This window comes from Tauraco erythrolophus, chromosome 16 (assembly GCF_009769465.1).
Source record: "Tauraco erythrolophus isolate bTauEry1 chromosome 16, bTauEry1.pri, whole genome shotgun sequence".
In the NCBI taxonomy this organism is placed as follows: domain Eukaryota; kingdom Metazoa; phylum Chordata; class Aves; order Musophagiformes; family Musophagidae; genus Tauraco; species Tauraco erythrolophus.
The window spans coordinates 1283981-1302540 of NC_141480.1; the positions used below are offsets into that span (position 1 = coordinate 1283981).

Here is an 18560-nt window from a genome sequence, read left to right on the forward strand (position 1 = left end):
GCTGCACAGCTGCCAAGGCAGAGTCACCCACCCTCATACACAGCACCTTCCCCGGGGCAGCCACAGGGAAGCGGCGCAGACATCCGAACCACAACTGCGCCCATCAAACACCGTGGTGGTGTCCGAACAACCGCCGCCCTCGTTTCGGCAAGACGATGGTCAACATGAGAACGAACCGTGGCGGCGGCAGCTTCTGCCACCAGCCAGCCCCGCTCCCCCCCACCATCCACGTCTCCTTTTCATCCAGTAAATCCCAGACAACCACTCGCCCCTTCTCTCTCTGTTCCTATTCTGCTTTCCGGGACTTAAGAACAAGGAGGTCGGTGGGGAAGGGGCAGGGCAGAGGTTACGCTCGCTCGCTTGCAAATGACGCTCCTTTTTCAGAGCAGCCATAAACATCAATAAACTCACTCGCTGCTTTGATGAAGCTCCTTTGAAACTGGTACATCATGAGCGGCCCCGGAAGCATTCTGGAAGATAAAAAGGTAACACGGACAAAAGACACCTGAGTAACATGATCCACAGAAATCAAGCTTTGCCCTTACCATAAGTTCAGCTCCGTTTTTAGAAGCGCAGAATTAAGCAATAGCAACTCTAATTAATTTCCCCCATCGGAAGGAGTAAGATCTATTGAAGTACCTTCGATTTATTCTTCCTCCCTTTCCTGTGCCACGCTAAATTCATTTCTCATTTTAGCGTTCCTTCAGTAACACAGAGTTTCGGTACATTAGCGAGCCCACGATTTCCATGTAAGTTTAAAAATAAATTAAAAAGAGAAGCAAGCCTGGTCATAAAGCTTTAACAGCCACCGTTTCACCGCTCCCATTAAATTCCCCATTCTCCCCTCCCACTCCCACATCCCTTCAATGGGACATCTTAGAGCTGCCGACGTTCTTCATCGCTTTGCAAACAGTTCGAACTCTGGAGCAGAGGTTGCCAATCATGCGAAAGTATGTCATGTTTTGTGATTTTCTAGGCTGAGTTCCTCCAAGCTAATTACACTCATCACCCTAATTGGATTTAGCCTCCCTCTTGCACTCTCTCTCCCCCAAATAAAACTCAACGCACAGAACAGCAACTGCAAGAAGCTGCAGTCGCGACAGGTAGAAGCACGTTGTGGATAATGAGGTGCTGACTGCTGCCAACACACCAATCCTCGGGAAGACAACCCACGGCGATAATGGCATCGGCTCGCAGACAGAAATTATTACGACAACAAAGCTCAGCACCCGGTTCTCAAAAGGCACTGCAGCCGTGGCCCTCGGAGGAGCACCGCGCTCCCCTCCTGCCACCCGCTCAGCAGGTGGGAGCCCATCGTGAAAAGCTGAAATCAAGGCAGGGGAGCCAAGAACGAGCCCTTTAAATCACGTCTGTGGGAAACGTGCATCTTCCAGAGAGCTGGTCGTATTCCCCAAGTCCTACTCAAACATGCAGGAGGGTCAAGGGAAAAGCCAGAATAAATGCTCTACGAGCAGATTCTTCTTTGTTTCTATTAAAGTGCTGCTGTTAAGGTTCAGCACCAATGCCCCAGGCCATCACTGAGCCCCTCCTGAAGCCCCCCGCCAGGTGACGCGCTTCTCCCTTACCTCAGGTAGGTTTTCAGGGCACTGGTAATGGTCTTTATCTCCCACTCTGCACAGATCTCTGTTTCTGTTTCAGTAGCTGTTTTGGGATCTAAGGAAAAAGGAAAAAAAGAGATAGAAGTGAACCAAAGTGGAGATAATACCAGCTCATCCCATCTTGTCCCACTTTATTTGCTGTTCCCCAGCCCGATGAGCACAAGCCCATCCCCAACAGACCCTTCCGCAGGGGAGCAGAGTCCATGGCGCAAGATGGGCCATGCTCACGTGCACAAAGAGAAGAAAAACACGACTTACAAGCAATGAGATGGGCAGTTTGACCCCAAGCGTGATGCTACGCTGGGCACAGGAGACTGCGGTGTTCAGGGACGGTGACAGAGCGGGGCACAGACAGGACACGCGGAGACACCCCCGGACTCAGCACAAACCCCCAGCCCCGAGCAGGCTGCCAGGCACCGCCACGGCCAAGAGCAAGAGCAACGGCGGCGGCACGGCCCCCGCAGCAGGCAGCGGGACAGACGGGTGGCAGAGGCAGGAGCTCTGCCCCAGTGTACGGGGGGACAGGAGGCGGCTCCTTCTCCAGTCCAAGGTGGGGAAGAGTCCCCAGAACCGACCCGACCCACCGCAGAGGGAGTGGGAAGGCAGCTCCGTGCTCCCTCGGCTCCACGGCTGCGTTTCATTTGGGTGGGAGGGAGGCTGCCCCACGGCGTTCCGCAGCCGGGCTCCGGCACAGCCAGTGTTCACATGCCATGCGCCAGGCTGCCCATCCCAGGGGACCCTCGCTCAGCTCACCCCCCCAGGAACGTGCCACCTTCACCAGCCCGACGCTGGCTGCCAGGTGGCATTGGACTGGGAAGCTGCCGTTGCCTCGCAGAGCAGGAACACCCACCGGCCCCCTGGCATCACCGCCACGGCCTGGGAGCCTCTCGCTGACACCAAGGCACACAGCGGGAGTGGTGACACTGGTCGGTTTGAGCCTGACCCTCCCTTAGATGAAAACACAAATGGATCTTCAAAATGCTCTTTGGGGAGAACTAGTTCCTCCCGACAGCTCTGACTTTGACCAGGGATAGCGGAGGACACTTGGGAGGGGCAGGAGCTACAAGACATGATGCTGATGGTGGCTGCCCCTCCTGGTCATGGCAGGTCCCTGGGTACTGAGACCTTCTTCCTGCTGATGCCAAGCCGGGCAGAGGGGAGCAGCATGGCTCCTGGGGCAGCCCTGGAGTGTGCCCATGCCAGCAGAGGCCAAACCAGCACCCCAGGACACGGCGGGTCTGAGGGCAGCAAGGTACTACTAGTGCAGTGCCAAGCACAGGCTCAGCCAGCCCTTCCTGACAGTTGGCATCGCCAGGCTCCTAGGAGAGCAGCTCTCCTGGCCGTGATGCAGTGTAAGGGGCCTGGGACCAATGCAGCATCTGTGCAAGGCACTGTGCTTCCACCCTGGCACCGCTCCGTGGGAACCAGGCACCCACACAGCCATGATGCCAACATGCCCAGAGGAAACGCAGTCCCACGACTCGTAACCACATGCATGCCCGCCCCGTGCCCCACTGCGCTCTCAGTGCTCATGCTGGGGAGGTTTGGCACCCCGGCACCACCCGCCCTTACCCCACACCCCACCTCTGCCCGAGGACTCCCAGCACCAGCTCGCAGGTTCCCCGGGAACCGTGGAGCTGCCCTCCTGCCCTCTGGTTCCCAGCTCTGCGCAGTGCGAGCGGCAGGGGCTGGGGAGCCTCCGAAGCACCTCTATTTTTATTGTCGAATACAGCAGCCTACTTTTCTCCATCTCCTCTGGGGCCTTCCCTTCCCTTCTGCATGTTTTCCCCCTCCTATCTTTCCTTTTAAGAATTCCTTTAGAGAAATCCAAAGAACCGCGCGGCTGTTAACTCGCAGGCTGTGCACCAGCAGCCCGCTCCTTCCCGGGGCGGATCGCAACCCCGCGTGCCGGGATCCGCAGCCTTCTGCTCCTCCCTGCTCCCCGCAGACCCCCCGCCCAGGCCAGGACGCCAGACTTGTTTGCACGAAGTTCCGTAGCGAGATGGATCAGGTGCTATTTTTACTGATTTCTGCAAAAACACCTTCATGCTTTGGCAATAAAAGAACCTTCGGGAAGCGGCGACTGCTCCCTTCTTCGGCACCTCCACCCACGCCGGGACCCCGCCGTGCCAGGGGGCTCCTGGTGACTGCTGCCATCTGCAAGTGGCAGACACAGGCAAAGAGGGCATGTCTTTGTCAATCTTTGCTGACAATTAATGGGCATTAAGTCGCCCGGCTGCGGGTACCTCCCGCACAGAGCCGAGGACCCAGACTAAAGATCGGTGCCAGTAGCGAGGAGCGCTGTGCCAGCTGCATCCGGGCACGAGGAATGAGCAGGGCACGAGCGTGCCCCGGCCGCGGGCATATGCAGGTTGTTTCTGTCCTGCTGGGATGCTGCTTTGTGAACGCTCTTTGCTACCTCGGTCCTGGCATCTCCCAGCCGCTCCAGCGCTGAAGGCTTTGACTGCGCCGAGCTCCAGGTGAGCAGGACCTGGGAACACAATAGGGATCCTGCTCCCACCGAAATCCCCGGGAAACCTCTGCGGGGACCCCGGCAGACACAGCCACGGGTCCTTCCAGTGACGTGGCTGTGCCAAGCATCCCTGGAGAGCCGGCGCAGGCGCAGAGGCGCTCACCGCGACCAAGGCCGAGCCCGACGCCAGATCCAGCTGCCGACGCCATCTGGTCCCACGGATCCGGCCCGGCGGGTATTTGTCTTTTCACAGACACGTATAATGCGCTTTTGAATTTTAAAGTGATAGGTAAGCACGGTGTAATTTTAGAACTAATTAAAAGAATGCACTGAACAAGAGTCAGGCTTTCCCTTAGGGCAAAGGGTTTATTTTAATTAAAAAAAAAAACATCAAGAGGAGCACTTGAAAAAGTAAACAGTTAAGAAATGTATATGCACACAAAGGTCACGTGCCTCTCAGTAATCACACAAACGAGCATCATCCTTCCTCGGCAATGCCAAGGCAACTTCCTATGGCACTACCTTTTTAAGGAGGCAATTTTAGTAGATTAAAAGATAAGCTCAGCATAGTAAACGCCTCCATCAAAAAAAAAAAAAGAAACCCAAATCCCTTTAAAAAAAAATAAAATAATTAATAGCAAGGCCTTCACTGAAGTTGAACAAACAACTCCAGACTGGGTGTCTTTTCAAAAGCTCATCCAGGAGCTCATAGGGATGATTCATGACAAACTAGGTGAAATTCCACGGGCGGTGCCATGAAAAGGCTCAGAGCTGATAACCAGCTCCCCCTGACCTTCACATTTATGAGTCAGCCAGTTCCAATCCCTCACCAATTTCTCCAGGGCACAGGGAACCGCCTGGGGAACGCCCCGTCACCCAGCCGCGATCCTCACCGCGCCAGGGTGGCTGCAGAGATTTCCGAAAGAGCCGCAGGGCACGTTGTGTGCCAGCAGCGAGGGGCTGTGGGAAGCCCCACTCCCCACCCTCACGGCTCACACTGGGAAGGAGCCAGAAGAGCAGATCAGACCCTGTAACGTTCTGCTCATCTTAGTGCCCAGTTTCAGCAGCAGATCCGCTGGCACCACCGCTGCCCGCTGCGCACACACTTCCACAGTGAACCCTTTCATGGCAGCTCCGACTGACAAAAAAGTTTATTTGTTGGGTTTTGTCCTCGTTTTGATGGTGATGGTGATGAAGGCTAGGGAAGGGCGGCTTGCTCTGGCACGGGTGACCTGCCACCCACGAGCCCTGGGGGAGGCACCCCTCCCTGCTGTGTCAACCTGTCCTGCCCAAACCCAGGACCTGCGCTGTCCCTGACCCAGCTGCTGCCCACGGGAAGGCTCTGCTCCGCGGTCGGCCAAGCACAGTGCCCATCTCCTGCACAGACACCTCGTGCCAAAGAACCTCCCGGCAGCGTCGCTGACCCCAGCCACCGCGCAGGGAAACTTGATCTTTGTGCCATTTAGACTGTATGTGAAGCACTAACGCTGCCCACATTTATTTCTAAATATAAGGGAGACCTGAAGTTGTCAGCACAATTGGGCTCCGCAGCTCACGCGGGTCGGATCGGATCGGAACGCGAGCGGAGCAGTGCCGCTACCGGCGGGACGTCAGAGCCTCGGGGGCGGCCGAGAACAGAAGGGGATCCGACCACGGACACGTTTCTGTCTGACACCGACTTCACAGACCGCCTGAACGCTGGGGTTGTCAAAGATGATTTAATTGCTTGCAATTCCGAGAAAGATACGGAGTCACGGGTTTGCAAAGCATCCTGGCACGGGAGATCCCCAAAGGGGGTCCCACTTCCAGTGCCCACTGGGCCGCCCCCGGCACGCGCTGGCCTCTGACAAGGCTTCCAGCACCGACAGCTAATGAAGATGTGCCGGGACAAAGGAAAACCCCTGACGATATATCACCGCGTTATGAGACACGAGGTCGACAGCTGAGTGGCTTCAGCCGCTGAGGAGATAATGGATGCTGGATGGTGTCCAGAACTTCCAATCCCTCCCAGCTCCGGCGAGCTCTCAAACCAGGCAAGCCTGGCCGTCTGTCACAGCCCCGCCGCCCCCACCAGCACTGACACAGCCCAGGACCACCCTTGTGAGCAGAAAACAGGACGAGTTGCTCTGCAAGCTGGCGAGATGATGCACAGCGACATGGAAAGCACAAGCAGAGGACCCGGAACGTCAGACGTGCTGCACCGTGGGCCACCCCATTCCCAACTTATTTTTATCCACAGGCACTGCTCTTTAACCGATGCTCCAACGCAACGGTGCCAAAGGCGCGTGCCATGAGACAGCTCGGGCTTATCTGCGGCACTTGGGTGGCAGCAGGACATACTCACATGTCCCAGAACCTACGCCAAACTTCTACTAATAAACGAGTCAGCCACCAGCTCCTGTGACTGCAGCGAACTTTCCAAATGCCAGAGCAAAACTGGTGCAGAGAGGTCCCCTTGCGTCAGGTGGATTTAGAGCCTTACCCTTCTGTTTCCTAATTATTCCTGGATTATCAGTTTTGCATAGGTTAATGCTGACAGCTCTAACAGCCACCACGGGCTTTGCTCAGTGAACATCTTAATGGTGGGAAAAGAAGGGGGAACTGGAAGAGGAGAAGGAAAAACATTGAAAGTGAAACACAACAGATTAAAACTTTTTGCAAGGAGAAATACCCAGAGAAAGGAGCACTGGCACCTTGTGAAAGGAAGGAAAAGGAAGTCATGTCACAAAAGAATGGTAAGAAGTGAATGGAAAGAGGAAGACGACCATGAATGTCACTCATTTTCCCCGAGGAACAGCAAACACATTTGTAAAGGCACTAACAAATTACCAAGTGTTTGCTTCCTCATTATTACACCTACTTCACAGGCGGGTTTGCCAAGTCTGAGAAGGATGAGCTGGGTCTGGCAGAGTTCAGCTGCCACTCTCCCACCCAAGCGTGAGCTTTCTCGAAACGGCTCTTTAAATGTCTGTCTCCTGCGTGTCTGGACAGACAGACTCCCGCAGGGCTGCAGCTGGGGGATGGAAATGCCACCTGCTAGTGCAGGGGATGAAATGGTTTGGTCACACAGAGCCACAGCCAACCTCAGCACCAGCCTGGACCACAGACAAGGGCACAGGGAGCCAGGGACGTTCTGCTGGAGGGGCCAAGGCTTGGGAAGGTAGGGAAAAGACGGAAGAGAGGAATGGCTCGCACTGCTCTTTGGGCCAAGCATAACCCCTGGGCTATAGTCGACACAGAAGCTGGGCTGGGAGTCAGGCTACAGATTCTCCAACGCAAACCAACAAGCGTGACCCAACACGTGGCTTTGCACGGCTCTGGGGTGATGGAAACCCACCACCACGGAACTGCTCCAGGAAAAGGCAGCCGTAGTGGTCCCAGACCTGCACCAGGAATAACTACCAGCTCATGAGACCTGTCACTCTCGCACGTTTGGGTGCTCAGATCAGACCCACGGGTAAGCCAGGTCAGAGCACAAAGGCACTTGTAGCGAACACCACAGCCTCTCTCTTGCCATCACACCCTCTCAGAGGTGGGGAGAGGTTTCTGAGGGCTGCTGGGCAGCTGCCCAGTGGCTGCACACTGGGGCCAGTGCTCAAAGGAGCCCCACAACATCAACACCAAGCTCTGCCGTGGTGTGACCCGACACCTTCTCTCCTCCCAAGCACCCAGAACCGCAGGACCCGATGCCTCAGGCACGGGGGAAACACGTGCTTGAAAGGTCTGGGCAAGACCACCTTCAAACAGGCACAAGAAGGTCCAAGGGGAAAGTAAGAAGAGTCATGGGCAGCATGCAACACACAAGAGAAAACAATTAAAAAGTATTCTGGGAACAACGTGGCAGGTACGAGATTAAAAATCAAAGCTTTCAGGTATTTCTTTGAAGATTTTAGTTTGTGTTTGGGAAGGCTGCCAAAATCCAGGGCGCATGTGAGCAAGACACCAGTGACTGCACCGGAAGACCTTTTAAAGCAATGTCCTACACCAGTCCTACCTTTGCAAACCTGCCTGTGGTGCCACGGGACCTCCTGGCCTCTAACACCACGTGGCCCTGCGAGCACATTCACCACGATTAGGAACCCCGACAAGAGCCTCCGTTCTCGGCTGGCACGACTTCAAAAGCAGCACAATCTCCTTGCCTTTAAGGAAATACGAGATACTTACCCATTAATATACTCAACAGCTTCTGAACTCGAGAGTTTACTCCAACGATTCGGTAGAGCCCTTGCTCATTGATCCCTAGGAAGAATAAAGAGCATATTAGGAGAACGTCAAAAGAGCTACTCACATCTCTTTCATTTCTTTGCCTTCTCTAATAGCAAAAATAATTAAACCCTCTCAGCAACTACATCGAAAATCATAAAAAAGGTAAAATTTGGGTTTGATGTCAGGGCTTGATTAAAAGCATTACCCCCAATTAGCTCAGGAATAAAAGATCCAAGGAGATCTTCCCCCACACCAGTGTCACCAAGGGAGCCACGGCAGTGCCCACCTCTCTGCTATCCCACGTGAGTGGAAACGCTCTGCAGCGGTACCACGGGAAGGGCTCCTCAAACGCAGTCCCAGCATGGTCCCTTCCCCCATTTGGCACATCCAGGGCGTTATCTCCCACCTCTGCCCCCGCTAACCCCAGCCACAGGGCAAACGCCTCTCAGCAAAGGCGTCTGCCCGAGCGTACGATGGGGTTTACGCCATGTGGGTCTCCGAGGGTTAATGAATCATTTTTGTTCCCGAAAAGAGCAGGTTAAGCGATTGCTCCACTACAAACAGCTGCGAGGTTGTCCCCCGAAACAAGACCATCTGGGAACTGCTCTACCTCTTGTTTCGACAGCGTGGATGCATTTCTTGATAATGCTGAAGCCGATATTATCCAGCTGGGCGGCTGAAAGGGAAGAGGAGAGAGAAGCGGTAAGGACGTGGCAGAGGGATGGCACCACGCCGGCACAGCGCTCGTCCCGCGGCGTCGCTGACATTCGTGGCAATGCTGCACCGCTGCTCTAACGAGGGGAAAGGAAGGAGGAGGAGATAAATCAGGCGTTCAGGGTGGAAAGGCACAAGTACAGAAGCTTGTACCAGGTGTAACCCAGGCATAATCCATCATTCCAGCCTCCGCATCCCTCCGGAGTGGCACCTCCCGAGCCTGCCGCGCAGCCCCAGGCTCTGCCAGGCATTTACAGCTGCAGTTGGTCAAAACAGTAATTTAGGATCGAGGTGAGATAACCTGAACAGACCTTTGGAAGGTTGACAACAGGTTGCTTGGAAAAAAAGGGGAATCATATACATTTTTGACCAAACAAATCCTTGAAAATGGCACATGAAGCAGTTTGCTTGACGAGTCCCACGTAATTCCTATAAATCCTTTCAGCTCTCCACCCCTAACCAAGCCATCCACGTGCCGGAGAGATGTTCCAGGCCATGCCCATCACCCCATACCCGGGACTGCCAGCATATCTGGGACATGGGACTGAGCTCCTGGGCTTTGCCGGGGGCAGTGGTAGGGGCTCCCGCTGCTTCCGATTTCTCCTTGGGGCTTTTTGGGGTGGTTTTGTGCAGATGCAGGTTTCTTCAAGGACAAGCTGCACAACAGGTGAGAGCATTGAAAAGTGATGGTAAAAGGAGAACTGGGAAAGAAACAAGTGGAAAAGAGAAGCAGGAGAGAACTGTGAAGGAAAATGGAGTAAAGAAATCAAAAGAAAGATGAAAGCGTGGAGGTAAAAACATACCACGAAGAGGAGAGAGCTGATGGCACGCGGCAGTGGAAGGGCAATAGGGACTGGGAGACGGGAACGAATTTCAGGTCAAATCTCTGTCTCAAGCATCTCCTGCAGGAGGGGACCTGTCCCTGGGGAGCCAGCAAGCACCAGCCCCGGCCCCCCCAATGCCTACACGCTGCCCGCACCGTGCCCGCACAGTTGAAGAACAGCCCCTTCTTTTATTAGAACAAATGAAATATTTATTTGGTGCAAATTAGGATGTCCTGAAGGCAGCTGACTCTGCCTGAGAGGGAGATCTAAACCCTCTGAGTTAATGGAATGTAAAACTCAACTAACTCATGTCGCTGCAGGTTTTCACGTTTCATTTCAAGGAATCACTAACACGCTGATCCAAACACCTGCTGGAAGAATTCATCCCTTAGTCAGCTTTCCACCGCTGCGTGGAAAACACTGCCCGCAGACAGCTATTTGTTAAGGAAAATTACTTCCTCCCCATATAAAGGTTTAGGAAACCTTTCATACGGCAGAAGCCCCACCGAGAAGGGTGTGCAAAGTCACCCCGGGCTCCAGGGCTGGATGAGCATTCCAGGCAGAGGACACGGGACGCCAGGCAGGCAGCCTGCCCGCTGCCCTCCTGGCACCTCAAGCGAAACCCTTTTGCCCTGGCTGGCCCTCGAGCTCACAGAGATCATCCACCCCCACCACCATCACACCTCCCGCGGCACCACGGGCCCAGCAGACAGGAGGAGCATCGCCGGGACCAGGACAGAGCCATGCCGGGCTCCACTCCCTGGGAAGTGCAGGATTTTCCCGGTCACACCTGACGGAGCATGGTACAGCACGGCTGAGCGGTTTAAGATGGGTATATGGAGATAAGACAAGGGGCAACGGCTTTAAACTGAAAGAGGGCAGATTCAGATTAGATATAAGGAAGAAATTTTTCACTCTGAGAGTGCTGAGGCACTGGGACAGGTTGCCCAGAGAAGTTGTGGCTGCCCCATCCCTGGAAGTGTTCAAGGCCAGGTTGGATGGGGTTTCGAGCAGCCTGGTGTAGTGGAGGGTGTCCCTGACCATAGCAGGGGGGGTTGGAACTAGATCATAGAACCATAGAATGGTTGGGGTTGGAAGGGACCTCAAAGATCATCAAAGATTCTATGATTCTAAGAGGTGGAACTCCGGGAGGCATCAACTCTGATGAATGGCACGAGAACCTGAAACAGTGAAACAGTCAAACAGCTCTACTATGTTTTTCTGGGCAAGCACACCAAAGTGCTGAGCCAAAATAAGCACACAAGTTGCAGGATGCCTGTGCCATAGGATGTGCAAGTATCCAGAAGCTCCAGGGCCCTGTGCTGGGCACCCGGAGGGCTCTCCAGCACCTCTCCCAACCACTCTCCAAGCACAGATGCAGCATAAAATCAATATGTGCCATCAATCAGCAGGGCACAGCCTACCATATCACCGATCACAGATAAGCACAAACACAAGGGCACCTGAGAAGCAAGAAACCACAGTCTAGAAACCCTTTTGCACTGGCAAACCCAGTACAAACCCAGTACAGTGCTGTCCACCCAACACAGATCACCATTACAGGCTCTCTGCCACGCACTTTAAGTGCCAATCCATTCCGTAAACCAGCAGTTTTCCCTTGGTCCCTCACATGTTTGGACTTGAGCAGGAGACACCTACAAGCACGTGCCCTCCCCGCGCAGTGCCCACCGCTCCGTCCCGGAGTGAGAGGCTGGCACCGCACCTTTCCGCAGCGCTCGGCAACAGCAGAGGCAAGAAACCAAGCCGTCCTTCCAGACGGACGGGACCGAGCACAGCCCTCCCAAGGAGATGAATAAGCTCTTCAACTCGTTGCTGAGCTTTGGATCAGGAAAGGTCAGGGATTTATTTGCACTGGTTATATCCAGGAATAATATCTGATTAAATATCCAAAGTGCCTTTATTCATCCTTAAATTTAACTTTTAATGAGCATTGTAAAAGCTTGATTTCCCCTCTCACAGGAGCAGCTTCTCCTTCTCTCATTCATTTACCCAACGACTCAGTTCAGCAACAGCACGGACCAAAGTTGGGTTTTGATCTCCTGCTGTCCCGCTCCTTACGCTCGCTCCGTCCGCCCCAGCAGCAAAGCGACCCACAGCCCTGAGCTTTGGTCCAGCACCTTAGACCCCACTCAGCTTCTGTTTGAGCGTGGCTGCAGGTCAGGGAGGGGGGGAAAGAAAGGGGCAACCGATGGCCTTTTGGGGCCGGCAGGAGCCACGCTGCGTGAGCGTGCCCGCAGGAACGCAGCGTCCGCGGTCCCTGCAGCTCCGCCAGACCGAGTCCGGCCTGTTACAGCCCCGTCCTCATCCCAGCTCTCCTCCACGCCTTGACAGCAGGACCTGTGCACTGACATGGTTCAGAAAGACTAACAAAAAAAAAAATAAAGGGGAAAAAAAAAAGTGCTCCAAAAACCCCACCAAAGCCAAGTCTGCAGCCTGACCGCAACGCGAACTGCTGCTGCAGCAAGGCAGAGGTAGTGTACAGGAGGGACGGGACCCACACCCTTGCTCCGATGGAATTCCAGTGTCTGCAGCTGCCTCCTGCCATTGGCTGGGTCAGGGGACGAGGGGGGGCGGTGGGGTGCCACCGGAGAGCACGGCCACCGCGCTGCTCCGCTCTTCCCAACAGGCATCCCGCTCTTCCCAACAGGCATCCCACTCTTCCCAACAGGCATCCCTCATCCTGTGTGTTTAAAACGGCCTCTCAGCCACAGCAGCGAGTGGATTTACAAACCCTGAGGATGAGGGGCAGCGCTTTGCTCTGCCCGGGCATTCAGAGCTGCCGCAGGTGCAAAGCCTCCGGCAGCGCCCCCCCTCGAGGAGAGCTGTGCCACAGCCCCAGGGCACAGGCTCTTCGCACAGAGCAGCATTCACACCGTGATCTGGCAGAGGAATATTTTAAATCTGCACAGGTGACACACATGGCTTGTGTTACAGCTGTTGCACACACACACACTTATCTGACCTTCCCGTAGCATCGTATTTCCAGCGCCACTGAGCTGGTCTCATCCTGTTCTATTTCTGCCTGGCAGATTATTTCTATTTAATCCATTAATTCCTTCACTTTATGCTGACACAGCATATCAGAGCATCAGTAAAGGGGCAAGAAGACTGAATCAGCTCTGTTTATCCTCGGGCAACCTTGCTGACTCCAGCTGTGTGTGCATCGGTCGTGGCAACGCAAGGTCGAAGCAAGCTCTTCTGCATTGCCCACCACGCGTTTCCGTGCCGTGTAACGAAGCACCACGATGATTATTGTTACAAACTCTTTTCAAAGACTTTATGGAATTAAGAGCCATAGAGAAAGGAAGAAATAAGAAGCAGAGAGAAACAAGTTTTCAAGCCTTAACTTCAAGTCTCAAACTACCAGTGAGCTGCCAAGATGGGGAAATGCAGATTGCTGGGGAGGGCCAGGCCACCCGGGCACGCACGGTGGCAGATGAGGCAGTCACGGGACTCCAGGTCTATGCAGAGCTTGTGAAAATAAAGACAGTTTCTGACGGGGTCCTGAGCTAATAGGGAACCAAGTGGATACGGTGAGAGGAGAGGGAAATGATGGGGAGGGGAAGGGAAGGGAGTTCTGTGCTTTTCCACGCAACGCACACCAATGGCCTAGAGGATTTGTTTCCCCAGAGCAGGGCAAGCCCTCCTGGTTTGCCAACTAGTGCATCCAAAGCCATCTGGCCCCAGCAGCTCACGGCACCCGCTGCCTGCACCGCTCGGCACTGCCTCCTCCCAGCTCCCAGGGAAGATTCGGATAAACCACCCCGTAGGCCAACGTAGCATGCAAAACCCCAAAGCTCTGTAAAATTAGGTAGTAGCCACTTAGCCAGTGCTACAGCACTGCCAGTCTCTCCCAGACCGAGCTGCACCCGGGCAGGAGCCAGAGGCGCGGAGGTTTTCAGGGTCAGGAATCGCATCCGGACCCCACTCCATCACCGCACTCGAGTCCTTACAGGAAGCTCCTGGCTCAGGGGCCGCGTGGCACAAAGCCACCCCCCGCATCGATTTTAGGTACAGCGAGGCCGAGCCGCTCGCTGCGGACACGGGTTTAATGGGGCTAAAGCAGAGGCAGATGTCGGAACGTACCCGCGGCAGCCCGAGGCGTATGTGAAAATAACTGCCACCAGACGGCCCGGGATAAAACAACAGCCTCCAGTCTAGGGTCCCACTGCACCCCCCGGGGCGGAGGGTCTTCAGAGCAGAAAAGGAGGATTGTTCTCATTTTTAAGACAGACCATCAAAACAGAAGAGGTACTAAAAGACAAGAAACTTTGCCGAAGCCTCCTCGGCTGATGGAACCCCAGCTTTGTACTCGGCTGGAGGAGACACACGGAGAAAAACTTGGCATCTGGTGGCTCTGTGAAAAGCCTCGCTACGCTTTGCCAAACGCTGAGCTGCTTCGGAGCGGCACGACCGGCGCGTGGGCTGCGCTCACCACCAGCACTATAAACAAACAACTGTCTGAAGCGGCACAGGCAGCCCAGCGCCGGGCTGGGATCCGACACGGGAGGCGACCGTGGGAGCTGTCACCAGCCCAGGGACAAATCTGCTTCCTCAAAGCCACTGGCCTCCAGCACAGCTGGGATGCACTGGGGGGCCAGCAGTGCCATGCACCTGCATGCCATGCCCAAAGAGCAGTGGCGGGCAGTGGAATCGCTCAGCCCATCCTCCTGGATGAGCATCACCACCTCCCAGACAAGCATCAGCTCAGCACCTCACGCAGTGAGACATTCCCCTCCGACACGTACACCCGTCTCGGATAAAGCCCAGGAAAATAATCTATTTCTATGCCAGCAGTGGGCACAGCAGGCAGCCCCACGCTGCCTCCAGCCCCACGCTGCCCACAGTGCCACGCTGCCTACAGCCCCATGCTGCCCACAGCCCCACGTTGCCCACAGCCCCACGCTGCCCACAGCCCCACGCTATCTCCAGCCCCACACTGCCCGCAGTGCCACGCTGCCTGCAGCCCCATGCTGCCTGTGGGCCAGCCTGGTCCTGCCCGCACCCCTGCTAATGGGGGTCCCCGAGAAGGCTGTGCACAATCAACCACGGGCAGGAGCTGGCACTGAGGGGGCAGATGAAGAAGCTGAGCACCATCACCCCAACAGCCCTTACCTAAGGACACCATAAAGAGGCATTTAGGAACCCCAACCTAGGACCCGTTGCAGGCTTGGCAGCTGAAGACCTGGATTAGACAACACAAACAACCCTGGGAAAGTCATGGACACGCTCGACTGCAGCTCTGTCCATCTCCAAAAGAGCCACCATTTCTTTGCAGGGTGACTCCAGCGTAAGCCAGAGCCCCACGAGGATTTCCAGCTGACAGCACGTAAGACGGGAAGGTCAGGGTTTGACAAGCTCTTCTTTCAGAAGTGGCAATTACTTCACCGATTGCTTCACCAGTCCTTCCTCCCACCCCCACTCCTAATGCTTTCCCTGCTTCTGCATCACGCCTCAACAAAGTTTAGAAAATGGTTATTTTAACACGTTTCTTGAGCCAAACCACCACGTACTGCCCCGGCAGAGCCAGAACCCGTGTGCAGGGAACGCGGAGCAGGGACAGCTCATGGCCAGGTTAGGACAGAGTTGAGCGAGTCCGGCTGTCTGTGCCTCAAAAAACTCATTTTGCCCCTGCGTAAAACGGAGAAAAGATGGAGCTGCTCTAGGCAGACCTCATATCCAGCCATATGTGAAGCCATACGAGCCATACTGTCCTTCACGAGCACGAGGCACAGAGTCTAACCCTGTGAGGATCATCTGGGTCACACAAAGCCAGGAGGAATACACACGGTGAGATGGACGTGCAGCTGACGACGTGGAGGACCGACAGGGAAGGGAGAAGCCACATCGGGAGAGCAGAGAGGAGGAAGAGATTGTTTTGTGCAAGGGCTGAAAATGGGTGCGAGGAACATTACCTGCAAATTAGACCTATTATTATGAGAAAAATGCTTCTACTCCAGACGAAAATGCCCCGTCTGAGGCAGCGTGAAAATGGACTCTGCTAACCATCAGCCCGGGCTGTGCTCCCGTGTGACTGATGACTTTGGGGGAAGGAGGGAAGGGCTCAGAGTTTTGAGTATGGCAATTATGGCAATTCTAACCTACTGGGAAATGGCTCAATTAAGGATTTGAAACACAGGACATAAGAGCCAGGACCAGGTGCAACTGCTCCTCCAGGAAGAAAAACAAGCGCTTTCTTGACTCAAGTCTTTGATTGCCCGAACTACAATAAAAACAGCTTTTTTCTTTTTAAGGGCTCTTGTTGACAATCCTGATTAGATAGGACCTCCTTACTCTTTACAGTTTTGCTCCAATTCCCCTTTGGAAAAGGTACATTCGTCTTCCGCATTCTGGTTCAGCAAGGAGAGCTGGTTGGTCCCAGATGCCACCTGCACCCTTTGGCTCTGACAAGCGAGAGAAGCCGGTCCTGAGGCACACCAACACCCCCTGCCCCACTGCTGCGGCCAAGGACACCAGGGTGTGGGGCAAGCAGGAGGGGACGCGCTCCGAAGTGCCAAGGGAAGAGCTTGGCACTGCTCTCCATCTCCCAAGTCCCACCATCAAGTTTCTGCATGGGTTCCCTGTTGGGTGCCAGACCCGGCTCCTCCCCAGGGCCACCCTGCGGTCCCCATGCCGAGCCCCGCCAGCCCCGCGTCCCCACCACCGGCAGCTCAGCCTCTCCTGCTGAGCCCCCAAAGTCTGTGCACCCCACAGCATGGCCACCTTCTCAGGAAGGAGATACTTACTGCCTTCACTTTGGTTGTCCTTGTTCGAGTTGTAAACCTGGAAAACACAAGAAGAAAGTCTTATGAAGACCCTGGCTCCAGCCGGGAAGGGACCGCTGACAGGGCTGGCGTCCCCCCAACAGGTGCAGCTGTCAGGAGGACCTGCCTTGACCTCCCCCAGCAGCGAGGGCCCCAGAGACCACCACGGCCTTCTGCATTCGTAACACCAGGTTGCCACAGCTTTGGAGTCATGTTCAGACAACAACTAGGACAGTTCTTAAACCAAGAGAACCCAAATGGGACGGACTACGTAAAAACAGAAACTAAAGGGGCTTTTAAGCACAACGAAGGTGGACATTCCTCTCCTCTCTGCTCTTCTCAAAGACGCACGTAAAGGACATAAACTGAGAGCAAAGCAGACAATTCCCTTCATACCTTATGGGCGTTACAGCAACGTCTGGCGAGGGGCAGGAATCCACCCTCGCTCACAGCACTTACAGCCTGAACAAATGAGTGGGGCAGGGGGAGAGGAACAGAAATGCCGTTACTTTAGAGAGGACCCGAAATGCAGAAGGACGAGGCAGCACATCCAGCAACGCCCACAACAGGAACCCTCTGAGCCAACGCTGCAGCTCCATCCCAAGATCCTCTATTCTCCAAACACCGGTGCTCTTCCTCCTGTCCCCATCACTGCTACAGCTCGGCTACTTTACATTAAAGTGACGTTCCAGGGGATACAGTAAAAAGGGGGAAAACAATGGCAGAAGGTTTTAATCAGGGTTTGAGGACAATTTAAAAGCCTAGCATAACGAAAACTGCAGCTGTGAGAAGATCAGCCATCGGACAGGTTGTATTTCTCCAGTTCAACAGAGCAAAACATTTTAAAATGATCAACCCAGAGCCCCAACAGAAGCACACACCCCCCCATGGTGCTCCATCAGCATCACAAGCCGGAGCCGAGCGCGGCAGCGTCCATTCAGACAGGAAAAGAGGCCGGGGTCGGCTGTTAAACAAAGCCAGTGGTGTGCACACCCTTCCTCTGCCGGGAACAGCGCCGGGAGCCCCCTTCCACCGGGAGCGAGGCACGGGGAGCTGATCAAATCACATGCTGCCTCCAGAAATAGCAAGCAGGGCAGGAAAGTTTCCGATGGCGATGTTGATAGCAACACACAGGGCAGCAACGGCCGACACATCCGAGGGGAGCGGGCAGGAGGGCAGGCTCCGATCTGCAAGCAGGCAGGGAAGCCCTTCTCCACCTCTCCCACCATGGGCTCCCAATCAATGATATTAGCACTGAGGACAGAGATTCAGGAGCTCCCCTCAGCTGCGAGGGTCCGTGTGTTTCCCTCCTGCCAGGATTTCCCCCGAGAGCTCCAGCAGAAGCAGGCAGCTGGAAAGCTGACAGTATAATGTCCTCAAGTGGTGCCAGCAGCAGCCGGGCACGCACACGGCTGACCACAGTAGACCTCGCCACCGCGTGCACCCCGGGTGCCCCAACACCCACTACACACACCAAACTCCCCCGAAAAGGCTGTGTGTCACATGGCACATCACCATCAGGCCACTTCAACAGACACCTTCCTTGGAGGTCACCAGACGAGGCTGTTCCTGGGCTCTCCCACCGATCTGCCACGGTGGCAGCCCTGGGGAGAGCCGCCGATGCCGCAGCTCCACGGACATCCCTGCGGTGACACAGCGGACACGCACGGCTCTCACCCGGCATGTGCCAGTCGGGGCGGTGGGCTGACCGAGGGCACTTAGCCTGAAAGAACAAAATGAACCTGCTCATTTACCTCCTGTGGGTTTATCCTTAATGGAGGGAGACCTGTCCCTCGATGCCACCCGCCGCGCGGGCACAGCCAGAGGGCGGCAGGATGGCTGGCATCCACCCCACCAGCCAGGATACGCTCGGGGAAACACAAATCTAACAGTGCAGCTCAAAAACTGGGCATTTAGGCAGAGACTGACCCCTCGACGC

The 18560-nt window shown here is 55.1% G+C and overlaps 1 protein-coding gene across 5 annotated transcripts in view; it reads right to left on the reverse strand.

Annotated features, from left to right (window-relative positions):
* Positions 1–18560, reverse strand: part of ARHGAP26 (Rho GTPase activating protein 26) — a 141568-nt gene that overhangs the window by 61783 nt on the left and 61225 nt on the right. For 4 of the 5 annotated variants that reach the window (XM_086621833.1, XM_086621832.1, XM_086621836.1 and 1 more), the window contains exons 12-16: positions 16604–16640; positions 8909–8974; positions 8257–8331; positions 1587–1674; positions 412–470 (exon numbers count right to left, since the gene is read on the reverse strand). In XM_086621833.1, the coding sequence (XP_086477959.1) occupies positions 412–470; positions 1587–1674; positions 8257–8331; positions 8909–8974; positions 16604–16640 (325 nt within the window). The remainder of the gene's footprint in view (positions 1–411; positions 471–1586; positions 1675–8256; positions 8332–8908; positions 8975–16603; positions 16641–18560) is intronic. The other variant, XM_086621834.1, reaches the window with a different exon arrangement.